Consider the following 14352-nt stretch of genomic DNA (forward strand, 5'->3'; position numbering starts at 1 on the left):
ATAAATTACATAATATACTAATAAAATGTTTTTGAATCATTCAAATCGGACGCTCTCTTCTCTCAAACAGTAAACGAACATTTTTAGCATATTCAAAATTTATCATTATGTCTATTGATAAGAAGATGTGCTGATTAGTTTCTGGCAAAGGCAGTTCCAGCCCTAGACAATATAATAATGGGTCCAGCCTTTTCGGAGATACGGAGCAAAAAGTGCGAAAAATAGAAACCAAGTTTTTGAGAGAATTGAGTATCCGATTTGAGTGATTCAAAAAACATTCAGTTCATAATGACAAGGAGCAGTTGTGATTAGTTTTTGGCAAAGGCGGGTCTAGCCGTTTTGGAAATACCAAGCTGAATGTGCAAAAAATGGCAGTTTTTGAGAGAACTGAGCATCCGATTTGAACGATTCAAAAAACTTTATGCTTGTGTTAACAAAACTATTGCTTTTGAAACAAATTTTTTTTTTTACTAATTTTTGAATAATTTTTTTTTTGAATAATTTGAATTTGAATTTTATTTTTTTTTATTTTATTTTTATTTACATATATACATTATTTTCATATCCAGCTAAAGTTTTAAAACTCACTTATATATTTCAGATAAATAATTTTTACTCTGCAATTCAGTTTATATAATTCTTACGAATAGTAGACTATGTCCTTTATTTTATTAAATTCTTTGGTTTACTTAAATTTACTTTTTTGTAAACATATACATATAAGGTACAGTATTTATAATAATCTATTTGAAAACATTTAATATATCTCGAATATTATATTACAATACGGGAAGTTCCAGCAATTTGCTTTAAAGCACGGTGCCACCACTTATTTATATATTCATATTTACCACAATTTATATATAATAATTTTTCTTACTTTTACTCTACGGTTTTATAACATTTGTTAATATTTTAAAGACTAAAAGGTACTTATAGTTTATATAGTGATTTGAAAAAAATCATGATTGTAAAAAAATGAATTGTCATCAAATGACATTTAAGTGGCTTTTCGAAACAAATAAAAATCTAAGCAATATTCGATCGTGAAATTAAAGCAAAAATGTTGGTGTGCTAATTCTATCCTTCACTATTGGAAACGCTATCCGTTATATTTTGGGTATCAAACAATCCAGTGAATTTCGATTTCTGCCCTTGTGTTGGTTAGCATGCGTCTCTCGGCTAGCAAGTGGCTCTGAACAAAAGAACGGCTGAGTCTGAAAGCAGCAAGCAATTGAAGCAACCCGTTGTGACGTCAGAGGTCAGATTTAGGAAGGGAAATGTCGGTGCAGAAGTGATCGTTTGGGAAGTTAAATATTGTGCTCGTTTTAGTGATTGAGCTAACAAAATTGTAGACTGGGACTTATGAGCCGAGTGATAATGGCGGCTATACTCAAGGATTTCATTGTCGGCCTTAAATACCGTCTCATTCGCAAAATCGGTAGTGGCTCCTTCGGTGACATATATCTTGGCATCAATATTACAAATGGAGAGGTACGTACATATGTAACTCGATTTTGGCCTATCATACCAAACAACAGACTTGTGTACACTATCCATATACAAAAGACATCGTTTCACATATTTTACCATTTAATCTATCAAAAAAATGACCTTGTTTAAAAATAATTATATTTTGTCCATCATGAAAATTTACAATAAAGGTTAAGTAAAAGTATTAAATGTCACTTTTTATGTAATCATAATTATTCCTAAACATTTTCTTTAGAAAGTTTAATATATTTTAATAAATATGGTTTCGCTTCTTGTTTGACATTTAAAAGTTTGAATATATTCCATATTTAGAAATGTCTAAAACAATCGTGGGTCGTGCAAGAATTTTATCAATAATTCCATCTGGCTCCGTTGTTATAGTTATATCATTTTGATATAGAAAATATTACGGAGGCATATTTAATTTTTTTATGAAATAAATTTTGCGCAAATGTACATATCATTATTTTTATATCGAATTTTCCTTTTTTTTAAGAACTAATTATTTTAATAATGCTATGATTATTTAAAAAATATAGTTATTTTATATTTCTAGCATGATTTTTTAGAAGTTTATTCAACAATAATACATTCTAATTATCATAATTTTAAAACATAAAGTAATAAATTCTAAAAACTATTTTCTTTTCAAAATACAACTTGGAACTCATTTTAACAATTTTTTGATAAATGTGCAGTGTTCTCATAATTCACAGCAATTATATATTGTTAAGACTTAAATATATTTAAAACTTTGTAGTCTTGCCAAATGTCTGATTTTTTAAAGTATTGTTACTTTGACCATTTTAAAGTACTTGATTTGACCATTTTTAAGAGTTTTGAATTAAATTTTTCTATTAAATAGTCAATGTGTTGAAATATAAAATGTTCGAGTAGTCTAGAGACAAAATTATAGATTCATGATGCAAACTTCATTAATTTAGCAATGATATTTTAAATGAATTTATATTATTTGATTAACTTGATGGTAATAAAATTTCATTCATGTCATGCTAATGAAGTTTCAATTATGCATCTCATTACTGTGAATATTGAATGTTCAAAATACTATTTCAATTGTATTCTTTATCAACATATTTGTTTAAAGACATTGGCTTTGGCTCACACGTAAACAACTTGGAATTATTATTGCTTCAACATTGGGTCTTGACATTTTTGTTTAATAATTTGATTTTGTATATATTATTGCAGGAAGTTGCTGTTAAATTGGAAGAATGTCGTGCTAGACATCCTCAATTGTTATATGAAAGTAAACTTTATAAAGTCCTCCAAGGGGGTGTTGGTATACCACATGTCAGGTACCATGTTACGCTTACATTTTTAAATACAGTTTGAAATATTTTTTTACAAGCCTTTTTATTTTATTTTTAAAATAGTTGCATGTTTTTTTTCAGAAGTTTGATTAGAATAGCATTGTCCAAATGATTTGAAAAAATATTTTATTTGTAGTATTTAATTACATGATAAAATCACTTAGATTTTGAAAAAAATGTGAATTGAAATTTATTACACTATACCTGAATTGAATCCAAGAGCATGTTGAAGACAATTTTAATCCATGAATTAGGATCTTGTGTTATTAATTATCCTTGTAATATTAACTTTGTTTTCAACTCTGACAAATCTATGTAAAATGTATTAATCATTAACAATCCAGTGCGAAAAGCTTAATTACATTCTGTATATTGAACGTACCCAGTAATCATAGCATATATATATATGTATATATATTTATATATGTATATAATAAAACTGTCAATTCACTAAAATTAAATTTGTACTCAAATTTCCTAATACACATAAACACAAAGAAGATTCAAACTTAACTGTAGATATATATGACAGTTTTTCCAGAACTATACTTGAACATCATGCTATAAACATAGTTCATTAACAAGTTAATTGCTCAAAACGCTATTTTAATTAATACTACATTTCCATAGAATAAAATTTAACTCATTTGCTTTTTTATTATATAGATGGTTTGGTACAGAGAGACAATACAATGTTTTGGTAATGGAATTGTTGGGACCTTCCCTAGAAGATCTATTTAATTTTTGTGGCCGTAAATTTACTATTAAAACTGTTCTCATGTTAGCAGGTAATTATCATAATATAATTGATTCTAATAAGATCCTTAAGTGTCTTAAAGATATGTATTAACTTCCCATAGGGCAAGTTATAGTAATCACAAAAAATTGAAAATGAAAATTTTTATATATCTGAACATTTTGGCATACCTTGGAAAAAAATCGATGTATGTGTGTGTGTGAGTGTGTGCGGATACAAATTTTCGTCGATGATTTCGGGAACACGGTTCAACCAATTTTAATTATTCAAAAAACATTTTACTTGTATTGACAAGATGAAGAACTGATTAAATTTTTGGGAAGGCGGGTCTAGCTGTTTCAGAGATATAGTAAAAAAAAACATTAAAACATCAGATATTTTATGGAGATTTTATAATGTGTATCAATTTTGTTTATATTTCTATGGGTTTTGTAACATCATTCGCCAGTTAGACGGCGACACGGCGCTTACGCGCTTCAATATTGCGTCTCTATGCAGTCTAAAACCGTGCGATTGCTTTGAAGAAAAGCACAAAATTTCTAACATATTTCCAAGTTAAAAAAACTTAAAATTTCCAAAAGTTTTTTTTCCAAAAATGTCAATTTTTTATCAAAAATTAAAAATTTCTCAAAAATCTGATTTATTCAAAGTTTAAAACAATTTTAATCTTTTTTAAAAAATTTAATTTTTGGTACGGGAAGTTCCAGCTTTAAGGCACAATGCCATACACCACTAGTTTATTTTTTATTTAAAACAAAAAATCAATTATACTTTATTTGTAGATCAAATGGTGGCTCGTATAGAATTCCTTCATGCCAAGAGCTTCATTCATCGTGATATCAAACCTGATAATTTTCTAATGGGAATTGGACGCCATTGTAATAAATTATATCTGATAGATTTCGGATTGGCTAAAAAGTATCGGGATCTCAGATCTAGGTTGCACATCGGATATCGGGAAGACAAGAATCTCACAGGTAATAATATAGCCATAACTTAATAGTTTATTAAAGCTATTTTTGAGATAATATTTACATATGGTTTATTATTTACAGGCACTGCCCGTTATGCATCAATTAATGCACATCTTGGTATTGAACAATCAAGACGCGATGATATGGAATCTTTAGGGTATGTACTAATGTATTTTAACAGAGGCTCATTACCGTGGCAGGGGCTCAAAGCTGCCACTAAGAAGCAAAAATATGAAAAAATTTCAGAAAAGAAAATGTCCACACCTGTTGAAGTATTGTGTAAGGTATGTATTATTTTAGATCTTTATTTATATTTTAATATTAAAATATAATATTTAGTTTTTTAATTGAAATATTAATTCTAGAATTTCTTCTTTTATTTTGCACCTTTTGCAACTTGTAGACTTGATTGTAATAATTATCAGTTAATAGATAAATATTTGTTGTTTTTTGTGTGAAAAATATTTTAATGTACAAAATGAATATAATCTTTGTAATTAAACGAAGTTATAATGGTATCTAGGCACACTGGATAAGATCTTTATGGAAAGGTGTTTTAGTTTATTTTACAAGTGTAATTTCAAGTTGAAACTGATTTAATTTAGGATTACACATCTATTCATAGTAGATGAATGTATTTTTATATTTACAATATTCTAATAATTATCAATTCTAGGGTTTTCCAGCTGAATTTGCAATGTATTTAAATTATTGCCGAGGCCTGAGATTTGATGAGGGTCCTGATTATATGTATTTAAGACAGGTACGTATGTGCTGTAGTTCTATTTATATGAAATCATAATCTCCTTATAACATTGATTTTAAATATAATTTGATTTATATATCTTATTCTGTAATGTTATGAACATCAATATTTTAAAATTGGAACCTCTGAACTTGCATATTCTATTTATTTTAATATGTAATAGATCATTACATATTTTGAAATTTGCATTGCTTTATAACATTCAATATTAATATATAATATGTAAATATAGATAAATAATATTTGTAATTTTAATAGAGAGAAAACTACTACGTATATTAAAATAATGCATGCAAGTTTTATAATTTTGCAAAGTATGTACAGTTACAACAACCTGTACAAATATATTCATAAGTTTAAATTACAGGAATCATTATTTTTCTAATTACTCAATTCCATAACTTGATCTATTCTTATTTTTATTTTCAATGCTCAGTAGATTTTTTATGTTAAATGATAAATAACTCTTTGCATATCAATATTTCAGTTGTTCCGTATTCTGTTCCGCACTTTGAATCATGAATATGATTACTTATTCGACTGGACAATTCTCAAGCAAAAACCTGGAGCGCCAAACTTGGGGGCTGCTGGTACTTCTCAAGTGCAACCCAATACATCAGGTATTTAATGTATATAATTATTTCATTGTAGATTATTCTATTTTTTGTATATGTTGATAATGTTTAAGCTAGAATGGTCACATTTTCAAAATTCAATAGTTTTATAATATAAATAACACAATATTTGTTATTGCCAATAATTTTATACTCTGAAAAATAACAATATTTTTCAATCATCTTTCTGATACGTGAATGTTTTTAAAAGTGATCATTCCAGTATGTATTTTGCTTTACTTTACTAGCTTTATGTAAAAATTAATGTTGAGTAGCTTTAAAGTGATAGTTTATTTGTTATGGTTGTTTGATATTTATTTAATCTAAATTTTTATTAATGTAGTGTCAGTATTTGAGTAATTGGGTTCATGGTTTTAATTTTTGTATCATACTTTTTTTTAGCTCCGTACCGGGAAGCTAACTAAATATCTTGCTCGGAAAATAGTTATGATCACAGTGGGCTCAGTAAGAGATACAGTATTATGATATATTGTGTGAAAAAGAATTAATGAATAATTCTAATTGTATATATTCTGTCTAAGGCTTTATTAGATTAAAATTAATAATTGTGCTAAAGGCTTTTAGCATAAAGTAAAATTATTCATGACACTTAGTTATCACATTTACTTATTGCTATATTTGTAGTTGATTGCTAAGTTTTTTTTTGTATATATATAAATTTTAGTTAAACTTCTCTTTAACCTGTTTTTAGACAACATATATTGTAATGATTATTACACTGAAATTTAAACATGCTAAATGTTATTTTTTAAATTTTTGATTTGGTTCTAATTTGACAATATGATTTTATACATTTATTACCAATTTTCTTAATATTAGTGAATTAAATGTTAAATAAATACTAAAGTTAATCTATATTATTGACTAAACGATTTAAATAACAAATGCTGTTATGTATCATTTATGTAGCTTGCAAAGATCAAAATAGTATCAACTCACTTTTATTTCAATAATTAAAAAAAGTTTTGGAGTTATTTTTTTTACATTTTTGAATTTATTTTGGTTTAATACATTTTTAAAACCAGGAAGTAAGATGTTTTTTGAATGTGGTTTTTAAAGAATATGACCTGAAAATTACCCTCATTTTAAAAATGATACTGGGCGCCCAAAACTTCGAAAACCGAACACAATCTTTGAACAATTTTTTATCTGAAATTCTTGCTATATACTGTACATGCAAATATATACTGCAACAATGCACTTTGTATTTATTTTTACAAGTTGGTTTATCAATCGTAAAAACGCTTTTCTTTAAAACCAAATACAGGTAACCCTCGTATAACACGGTTGTTACGTTCCAAAAAAAACTAGCGTGTTATGCGGGACAAAAAATTAGTACAAAAAAGGCGTTACGTTCTAAGAATTCAAAGAAAATCTACAACTACATATGATTTTATAATATTGTTATATATTTTTTTTTTAAAGTACATCACATGAACTCTAATTTTTTTTGTCATAACTACCCAGTAAATGCTACACAACGCGATCTTTTTTTGCAAAATTATTTTATCCTCTAAGCAGTTTTCTGTACTACTTCCAGATCCGTGCATCACTTTCTGCAAAAAAAAAAAGAAAATATTATTTGTGATCACTTGCTTTTACCAAATTGATATTTATATATTTAACACATGCAAAGTTAGTACTTACAATGAACTTTTATGCTTATTTTATTCAAAGAATTGGTAATTAAGAAATATTAATTATACCCTCAAATTTTTTTCTATAGAACGTACACACACTCTAATAATAAATATCAAATAACTTATCTTTTGTACTGGTTTCATTAATTTATTGAGCTATTACACGGCGCTTTTACTAATTTTAGATTAGATAAAGTTTGATTTTCATAGATTTTACAAAATTTCTTATTTAATTAGGTTTTTGTTCAATTCTCAAACCGTGTTATACCAAACCTATGCTTTAAAAGTAGTGTTATGAGGGGGATAGTCTCAATTCTTAAACCGTGTTATGCGAGGAGGGTTACCTGTATGCTTAATGCGATTTGAAATAAGCTTTAATTTATGTTGCTTAGCTTCTAGTTTAGTTAGTTTGCTTGAAATCTTTACAAGTAGCTTTTGTGTTTGTATAAATGAGGACAATTCAAAAGTGCATGTGTATTTAGAATACAAACATATACTACAATCATAAATGTAGTTTTTAATTTGTTACACTACACTTATAACATATAATTTAAATAATACTTAATATTTTAAGTATATTTATTTTTCTGATAAATGCAGCTTTTGATTTTAAAGATTTATTTTTTAATTTACTATTATACTATTACTATTTTGAGTTTATACTATTTTGATCGACTTGCGTATGCGTCCTTAAGTCCTTTCTACCGATTACCTATACTTTCCCTTCCCTTCCAGTTAATTAATTTTCCTTTAAACAGGTGAAATTGATAAATCGAAATCGCTCACAGTCACAGGCCGAATGGGAAAATCCAACAAGGTGACGGGCCATCAAAGTGTTGGTTATTTGAAAAGTACGCAAAAATGATAATCGAAAATAGAACAAACAAGTTGCATTTGTATTTCCAATTGCAAAGTAAACTTCTTCGGCACTGACGAAATTTTTAGCGCAGTGATACGCTTTTAATTGATTGATTGTATTAATTTTGGCGAATTGTTTGTTTTTGTTTTGTTTTTGGTTCTTCCAACTATCGTGTCCGTCTTCTTCAAATGTTTTGTTTTAATAAAATTTTAAAGAATTTGATGGTTTTATTTATATTTGCTGTAAGTTAAATGCAGTTTGTGTTCGGGATGGGAAAACGTTTTTTTAGATGTAAATCAGAAGTCCTATTTAGCTTTCTGCATTGGACATATCAGGAGCAATATTTTACACAATGGACTTAAGAAATTTATTATTTGAAAAATCTTTTTTTTTCTTTCATTTTTATCAACAACCATTTTGTTTGTGCAATTTATTTCAACTCTTGAGTGTAAAATATTAATTTTTGGCCATAGCTGTACAAAATAGCGAATTTTCACTTTATTTATCATTACATTTTTATTTTATTTGTATTATTAATATTATTTCATTATTTATATTACTTTTCTTTATCTATTTATTTTTTTCTTCCTTTGCTTTGATTTTCGATACCCTCACTTTTAAATTATAGATTATGATGATATAATCTTATTGTGTGTTGAAATTAGAATCATTAAAAAAAATTTGGTTCTAAATTTTATAAAAAACAAGTGTGTACAAATCATGAGAAAAGAAATGAATGACTAAATTCCTCTCACTAGATATTTATGTTGTGCATGCTTTTGTCAGTAATTAATAGTAGATTACTAATGCATTTATTTTATCGTAGTTAATTTGACGTTAGTATTAAACAACACAATTTAGAAATAATCAAACTTTCAGAGACGTTCTCTCCTAATCTGATTTTTATGATCCCTCCCAGGTAACCGCTAACAGAAGTTATCACAGTGACGTTCTACATCGGAGAATGGTTAGAATTCAGAAAATAATCATGCAACACGGTCTCATTATTATAACATTCACATAAAAAATATTTAAAATATGTAAACTAGCTTGCATGTTTATTGTAAGCCAGTCTATAATCTATTATTGTTTGCACTTTACTTAAATTTAAGTACAAAAACGATACTAGATTTTTGAGAGGTGTGACAGATGAAGTACAGTTTTTAATTAATTTAAGGATGGACCCTGAATTTTAATCAATGCATTAGTCTATGATAAACTAATAATAGTATTCGCTAGTGTATTGATTTGAAATTTTATATTATCACATGTATAATTAGGTATGATCATAATAAGATCAGTATTGTTTGATCATTTTTAATATTAAATTTTGATGAATTTATAATACTTTTATTAACCCTATGGTTAATAATCAGGAGTGATACGGTCAACTAGATCTGTTGACTTTTACTACATTTTCCCATCGTTAAGATAATAATGCAGACATTATTGTTGTATTTAAAAATATTAATTATTTTATAAGTAACATAACATATAACTTATTCATTTGCTTTTAGAAGTAAAGATTCTGTCAATTAACACACATTTATTAATTTCCAAATGAAATTTGGGTACTCATTAGTATCAACATTTTAATTCGAAGCTATCACACCATTGATCGTAGTACGTTTTTGTAGCTTTTTGCAATGTTATGAATATTTTTTTAGCAAATCGTGTCCATTTGCGCATTATGATAATATGCGCAAATGGTTTTCGTTGTTGCATTCAAATGTTTTGCATAATAAAATAATCACTTGTGTTTTAGATTATATAAGTTTTAGTTTAATGCAGAAAAAACGAAGGATTTTATTTTTATGTTTTGTTTACAATCCCTCGTTCATCTTTACTATATTTAATTATAGTTTGTACTAAAAGCAGCTTTTGTGAGCTGTTCATATTCTGTTTCTTTTTTATAACATTGGTATGTATCCATTAAATGGAGTGATTGAATTTATGGATGGCAAAATGTATGAGCGAATGTGAAATGAATGCATATTATTGTATAAGTAAATATAAGTTTATAAATTTTTATTTGAAAATGATAAAAATATATAAAAACTTACATATATACATATGACAAAACTTTTATCGTACAATAAGGAAGGATATTGTTATTAAAATTAATAAACAATACCGATGTAGACATTTCAAAATATATATTGTGTTTTAGTAAGGAACAAATATTTTTGAGTTTTTTTTTACTTTTATGTAAGCTATCATGTGATGGCTTATATATTTCATGTAAATCCATTTATTTTTCAAATTATATTTTCAGTTCAAAAGTATAACTACTTGATTACTGTGAAACTTTCATATCCATGTTGGATATAAGACAAAAAATATATTACGTAACAAAAGCCAATTAAGGCAAACTTACATCTGGGCATTTACTTGGAATAAATTTACAAAATTTTAAACAAAACAAGTAAATGAAACGCATTTATCAATCAATAACTGCATAAATTCTTCGTGATGTCTCATGTGTTTTAAATTTTTCATAATTCCTAATTTTAATGTTATTTTTATTTCTCTTATGCAAATAGCATTGCAGTGTTTTTTATCAGATATGATTATTTTTTACAACATTAGGCAATATTTAAAAATAATTTTTTTTTTTAACAGTTTTGATTTTGAATTCATTTATTTAATCTCGTGTACTAAAATTTTTAAATCTACCTGCATGATAGAGAAAGCTTGCAAACTATATATAATTGATGTTATTATTAATATTGGTGTTTATTCTCATTCATCACCTTTCATCTTTGATATAAAAAAATTAAATACTTAACAAATTTATTATTTTAAAAATAAATATTAAACCCAAAATTATTAGCCTAAGAAACCAAAATCATAATCACAGTGCAACAATAAACTTAGTTGTTTATTTCTCATGTTAATTTAAATTCATATTTAATCAATTTTTTATTAAAACTATATCTTGAATGCTAATAAAAAATATGTAACTTAAACATTATAAACACTGCGAATATTATTTTTTTCACAAATTCATTATATTTAATACTTGTCTAGATATATCCATTAATTTAACACCATTGAAAAAATTATATTCCAAATATATTATTGATGTTTATAGCAAATAAATAAATATTAGAAATTATAAATTAAACAGCCTGGATTGATTAAATATTTGGAGAGTGCTTTAAAAATTATACTTATAATTAATTCTTCAAATTGTTAAAAAAAAATTAAAATTATTTTGTTCTGATATTGAAAGATATAATATTATTAGTGTAAATTAAAAGCCAATATAAAATAAATAATAAATATCTTATAATTTTTCTTTTATAAGGTGCCCCTAGTTAGTACATAAACAAATAAAAGTTTTCAAAATAAATGAATATATTATATAAAAAAACAAATTAGAAAAAATTAAAACAAGGGTTTTACTTACCGTTGTGACTAGCAACTTTAACAACAAATTGTTAAATTAAATACAAATAAAATTACCTATTTTAAACATTATTTAAATTATTATTCATGTATATTTTCTACCTAAAGTACTCTCCAATTATCTCCAAAATATTCAATAAATACCCAAAAATTTAATAACCTGAATATATGATTATTATATCAAGATAAAGCTAAATATATAAGTATAAAATTAATGCTAAATGCAGTATAAATTGCATTTGCACTAAAATCTTTACACGAAAAACTGCATTTTGCTTTATTTCTTATCTAATTTAAATAGGTATGATTTCAATAAAATTTAAAATTTTAATTCATAGGATACTAAATAACAATCTCAAATTCTTCATATAAAAATGACTGCATATTTTTAGGATTTATATCTATATGTGTAGAATATATGCTATTATATGAAATATCATAAAAAGCTTATTAATAAACAACAAAAAATTATAAGTTCGAGCAGTTTTAAATTTTAAAATTTACTTTGTTGTTTTTTAATAAAGCTTTTTATGAATCATAGTAGACATTAATATGCCGATATGTATCTCTAAATATTTATAAAAGCGTTTCCATAATTAATTATTAACATTTACTGATATACCCATAAAGAGATAGTTTTTGTTTAATTTTTTTAATAGAATGAATCGCATATCATTCACGGTAAAAGAATGATTAGAAAAATTTATTTTTCAAAAGCAATTTATTATTGGTTTTAATTTTTAAGTAAATGTGTACTTTACAATATTTTTTTCATTTAATAGAGATGACTTCTCGTAAACATAAATTTAAAGCAAAGTCTTACAATTATGTGATAAATTGCACAAAATTATTCATTTTATCTTGAATTACAAGAAATATAGTTATTTTATTTATTATTGTAAAATTAAAAACATTATAGAATTCCATACGTTACAAAGTTTAAATATTTCTCAATATATATTTTTATTTTTCGGCCTATTGTCTCGGAGACTTTTCTTTAAATTTATATTTTCTTGATGCAAATTTTATGGAAAGAACATATTTTGCAAGTTGAGCTGTGAAGCCCTTTTATGATATGTAAAAAAATATGATTTTTAATTTACTACATAACTATTTGTAAATATTCACTTGAACATCGATTCTTTAAATTAAAATTAGGAAATGAGAAGAACATCGATTTTTATTTGAAAAATGTAAAATAATTTCACATTTTCTGTCCTTGCAACTAAAGTTTTTCATAAAATTTAATCATTTAACCCACAAAATGTAGGTATAGTACTATTACAAATGTAGTATTGATTTTATTATTTTTTATTAGATATAATCTATTCGAAATTATTGCAAATGGCTATCAATTCAAAATTGATTAAAACAAATTGAAATGAAAATAAAGTTACAAAAAACCTGATGAAACATTTGAGAATTGACCAATTAATAAAATAAGTGAATAATAATAAAATGCTGTAATGACATATATAGTGTTTAAATCTGTTTGATTAACATACTGATATTTATGTGAATTGTGGACAGTTTTAATATTTAAGTCTTTCTCTGCTCATTGGGCAAATCGGCGATATAATTTTCTTACAAAAATTTTAGGTATTTTATGAAATTTGTATATGCCATTATGAATTTCCTTTACTTTTACTTTTACTCATTTTAACAAATTAACTTTTAATGATCCAATTTGTTTACTTGGATCATTTTAGTAGAAAGTTTGGTAAGTCTTTTTCAATTATTGGTACGCTTTACTGATTTACCTCGATGAGAAAGAAAAAGAACTTTTTTAAAATTCAAGATTTATTTCATTAAAGAAATAATTTGAAATTCTTGTAGATTGTTTAACACAGAATAATGACACTTTTGACAGCTCGCGTTAATCGAAACAAATATTTATTATCACAAGAATTTTTGTGATAAATTAGAAGCAAAACACACGAAGTTATAATGTAATTTTCTATTATGATTTTTTCGCCAAGTGCGAATATAAATAAAAATACAAGTTTCGTTATTTAGTTTCAAAATAATACAAAATATTGCAAATAAATAAAACAAATGAAATGTATAAAGGAAGAATAAATAAATTGTTGTGAAATTATTTGCTTGTGTTTAAATTCATCCACTAAGCACGTGTACAACGATCTAAATTTATCTAATGAAGGTCCAAGTCCTAATCGCTCAAATATTATAAATATTTTTAATGCTATTATAAATATATAATTTATAATTTATTATTATATAAATATGTATAATGGTCGACATTAATAAATGTGTGCATTCAAAATTGAAATGATTGCCATCTCGTACAATAGCAAAAAAGTTTTACTTCAATCGCATGTGAACCTTACGCGCACGCTTTTTATTTCATAACATTCATTTTTGAATTTAAACAGAAACTGCTTACAGTTGTACCAACATGAATTGTTTTTGACATTTAACCTATAATTGTTATCGATCGCTTTGACAGATGATATAAGAGCAA

At 25.4% G+C, this 14352-nt stretch overlaps 1 protein-coding gene across 2 annotated transcripts; it reads left to right on the forward strand.

Annotated features, from left to right (window-relative positions):
- The first annotated feature begins 1194 nt into the window (after positions 1-1194).
- LOC113386859 (casein kinase I-like) lies at positions 1195-9916 on the forward strand. Of its 2 annotated transcripts, none has more exons than XM_026624620.1 (8): positions 1195-1494; positions 2707-2813; positions 3495-3616; positions 4368-4562; positions 4641-4843; positions 5236-5322; positions 5813-5945; positions 9379-9916. In XM_026624620.1, the coding sequence occupies exons 1-8, from the start codon at positions 1366-1368 to the stop codon at positions 9387-9389; spliced, it is 987 nt and encodes a 328-aa protein (XP_026480405.1). In that variant the 5' UTR covers positions 1195-1365; the 3' UTR covers positions 9390-9916. The 2 variants fall into 2 exon arrangements, with proteins under 2 accessions (XP_026480405.1, XP_026480404.1); XM_026624619.1 differs by lacking the exon at positions 9379-9916 and adding an exon at positions 6342-6467.
- The last annotated feature ends 4436 nt before the right edge of the window (positions 9917-14352 follow it).

Source organism: Ctenocephalides felis, unplaced genomic scaffold (genome assembly GCF_003426905.1).
Source record: "Ctenocephalides felis isolate EL2017-DRISC unplaced genomic scaffold, ASM342690v1 CF-g0.4_SCAFFOLD_03571, whole genome shotgun sequence".
In the NCBI taxonomy this organism is placed as follows: Eukaryota; Metazoa; Arthropoda; class Insecta; order Siphonaptera; family Pulicidae; genus Ctenocephalides; species Ctenocephalides felis.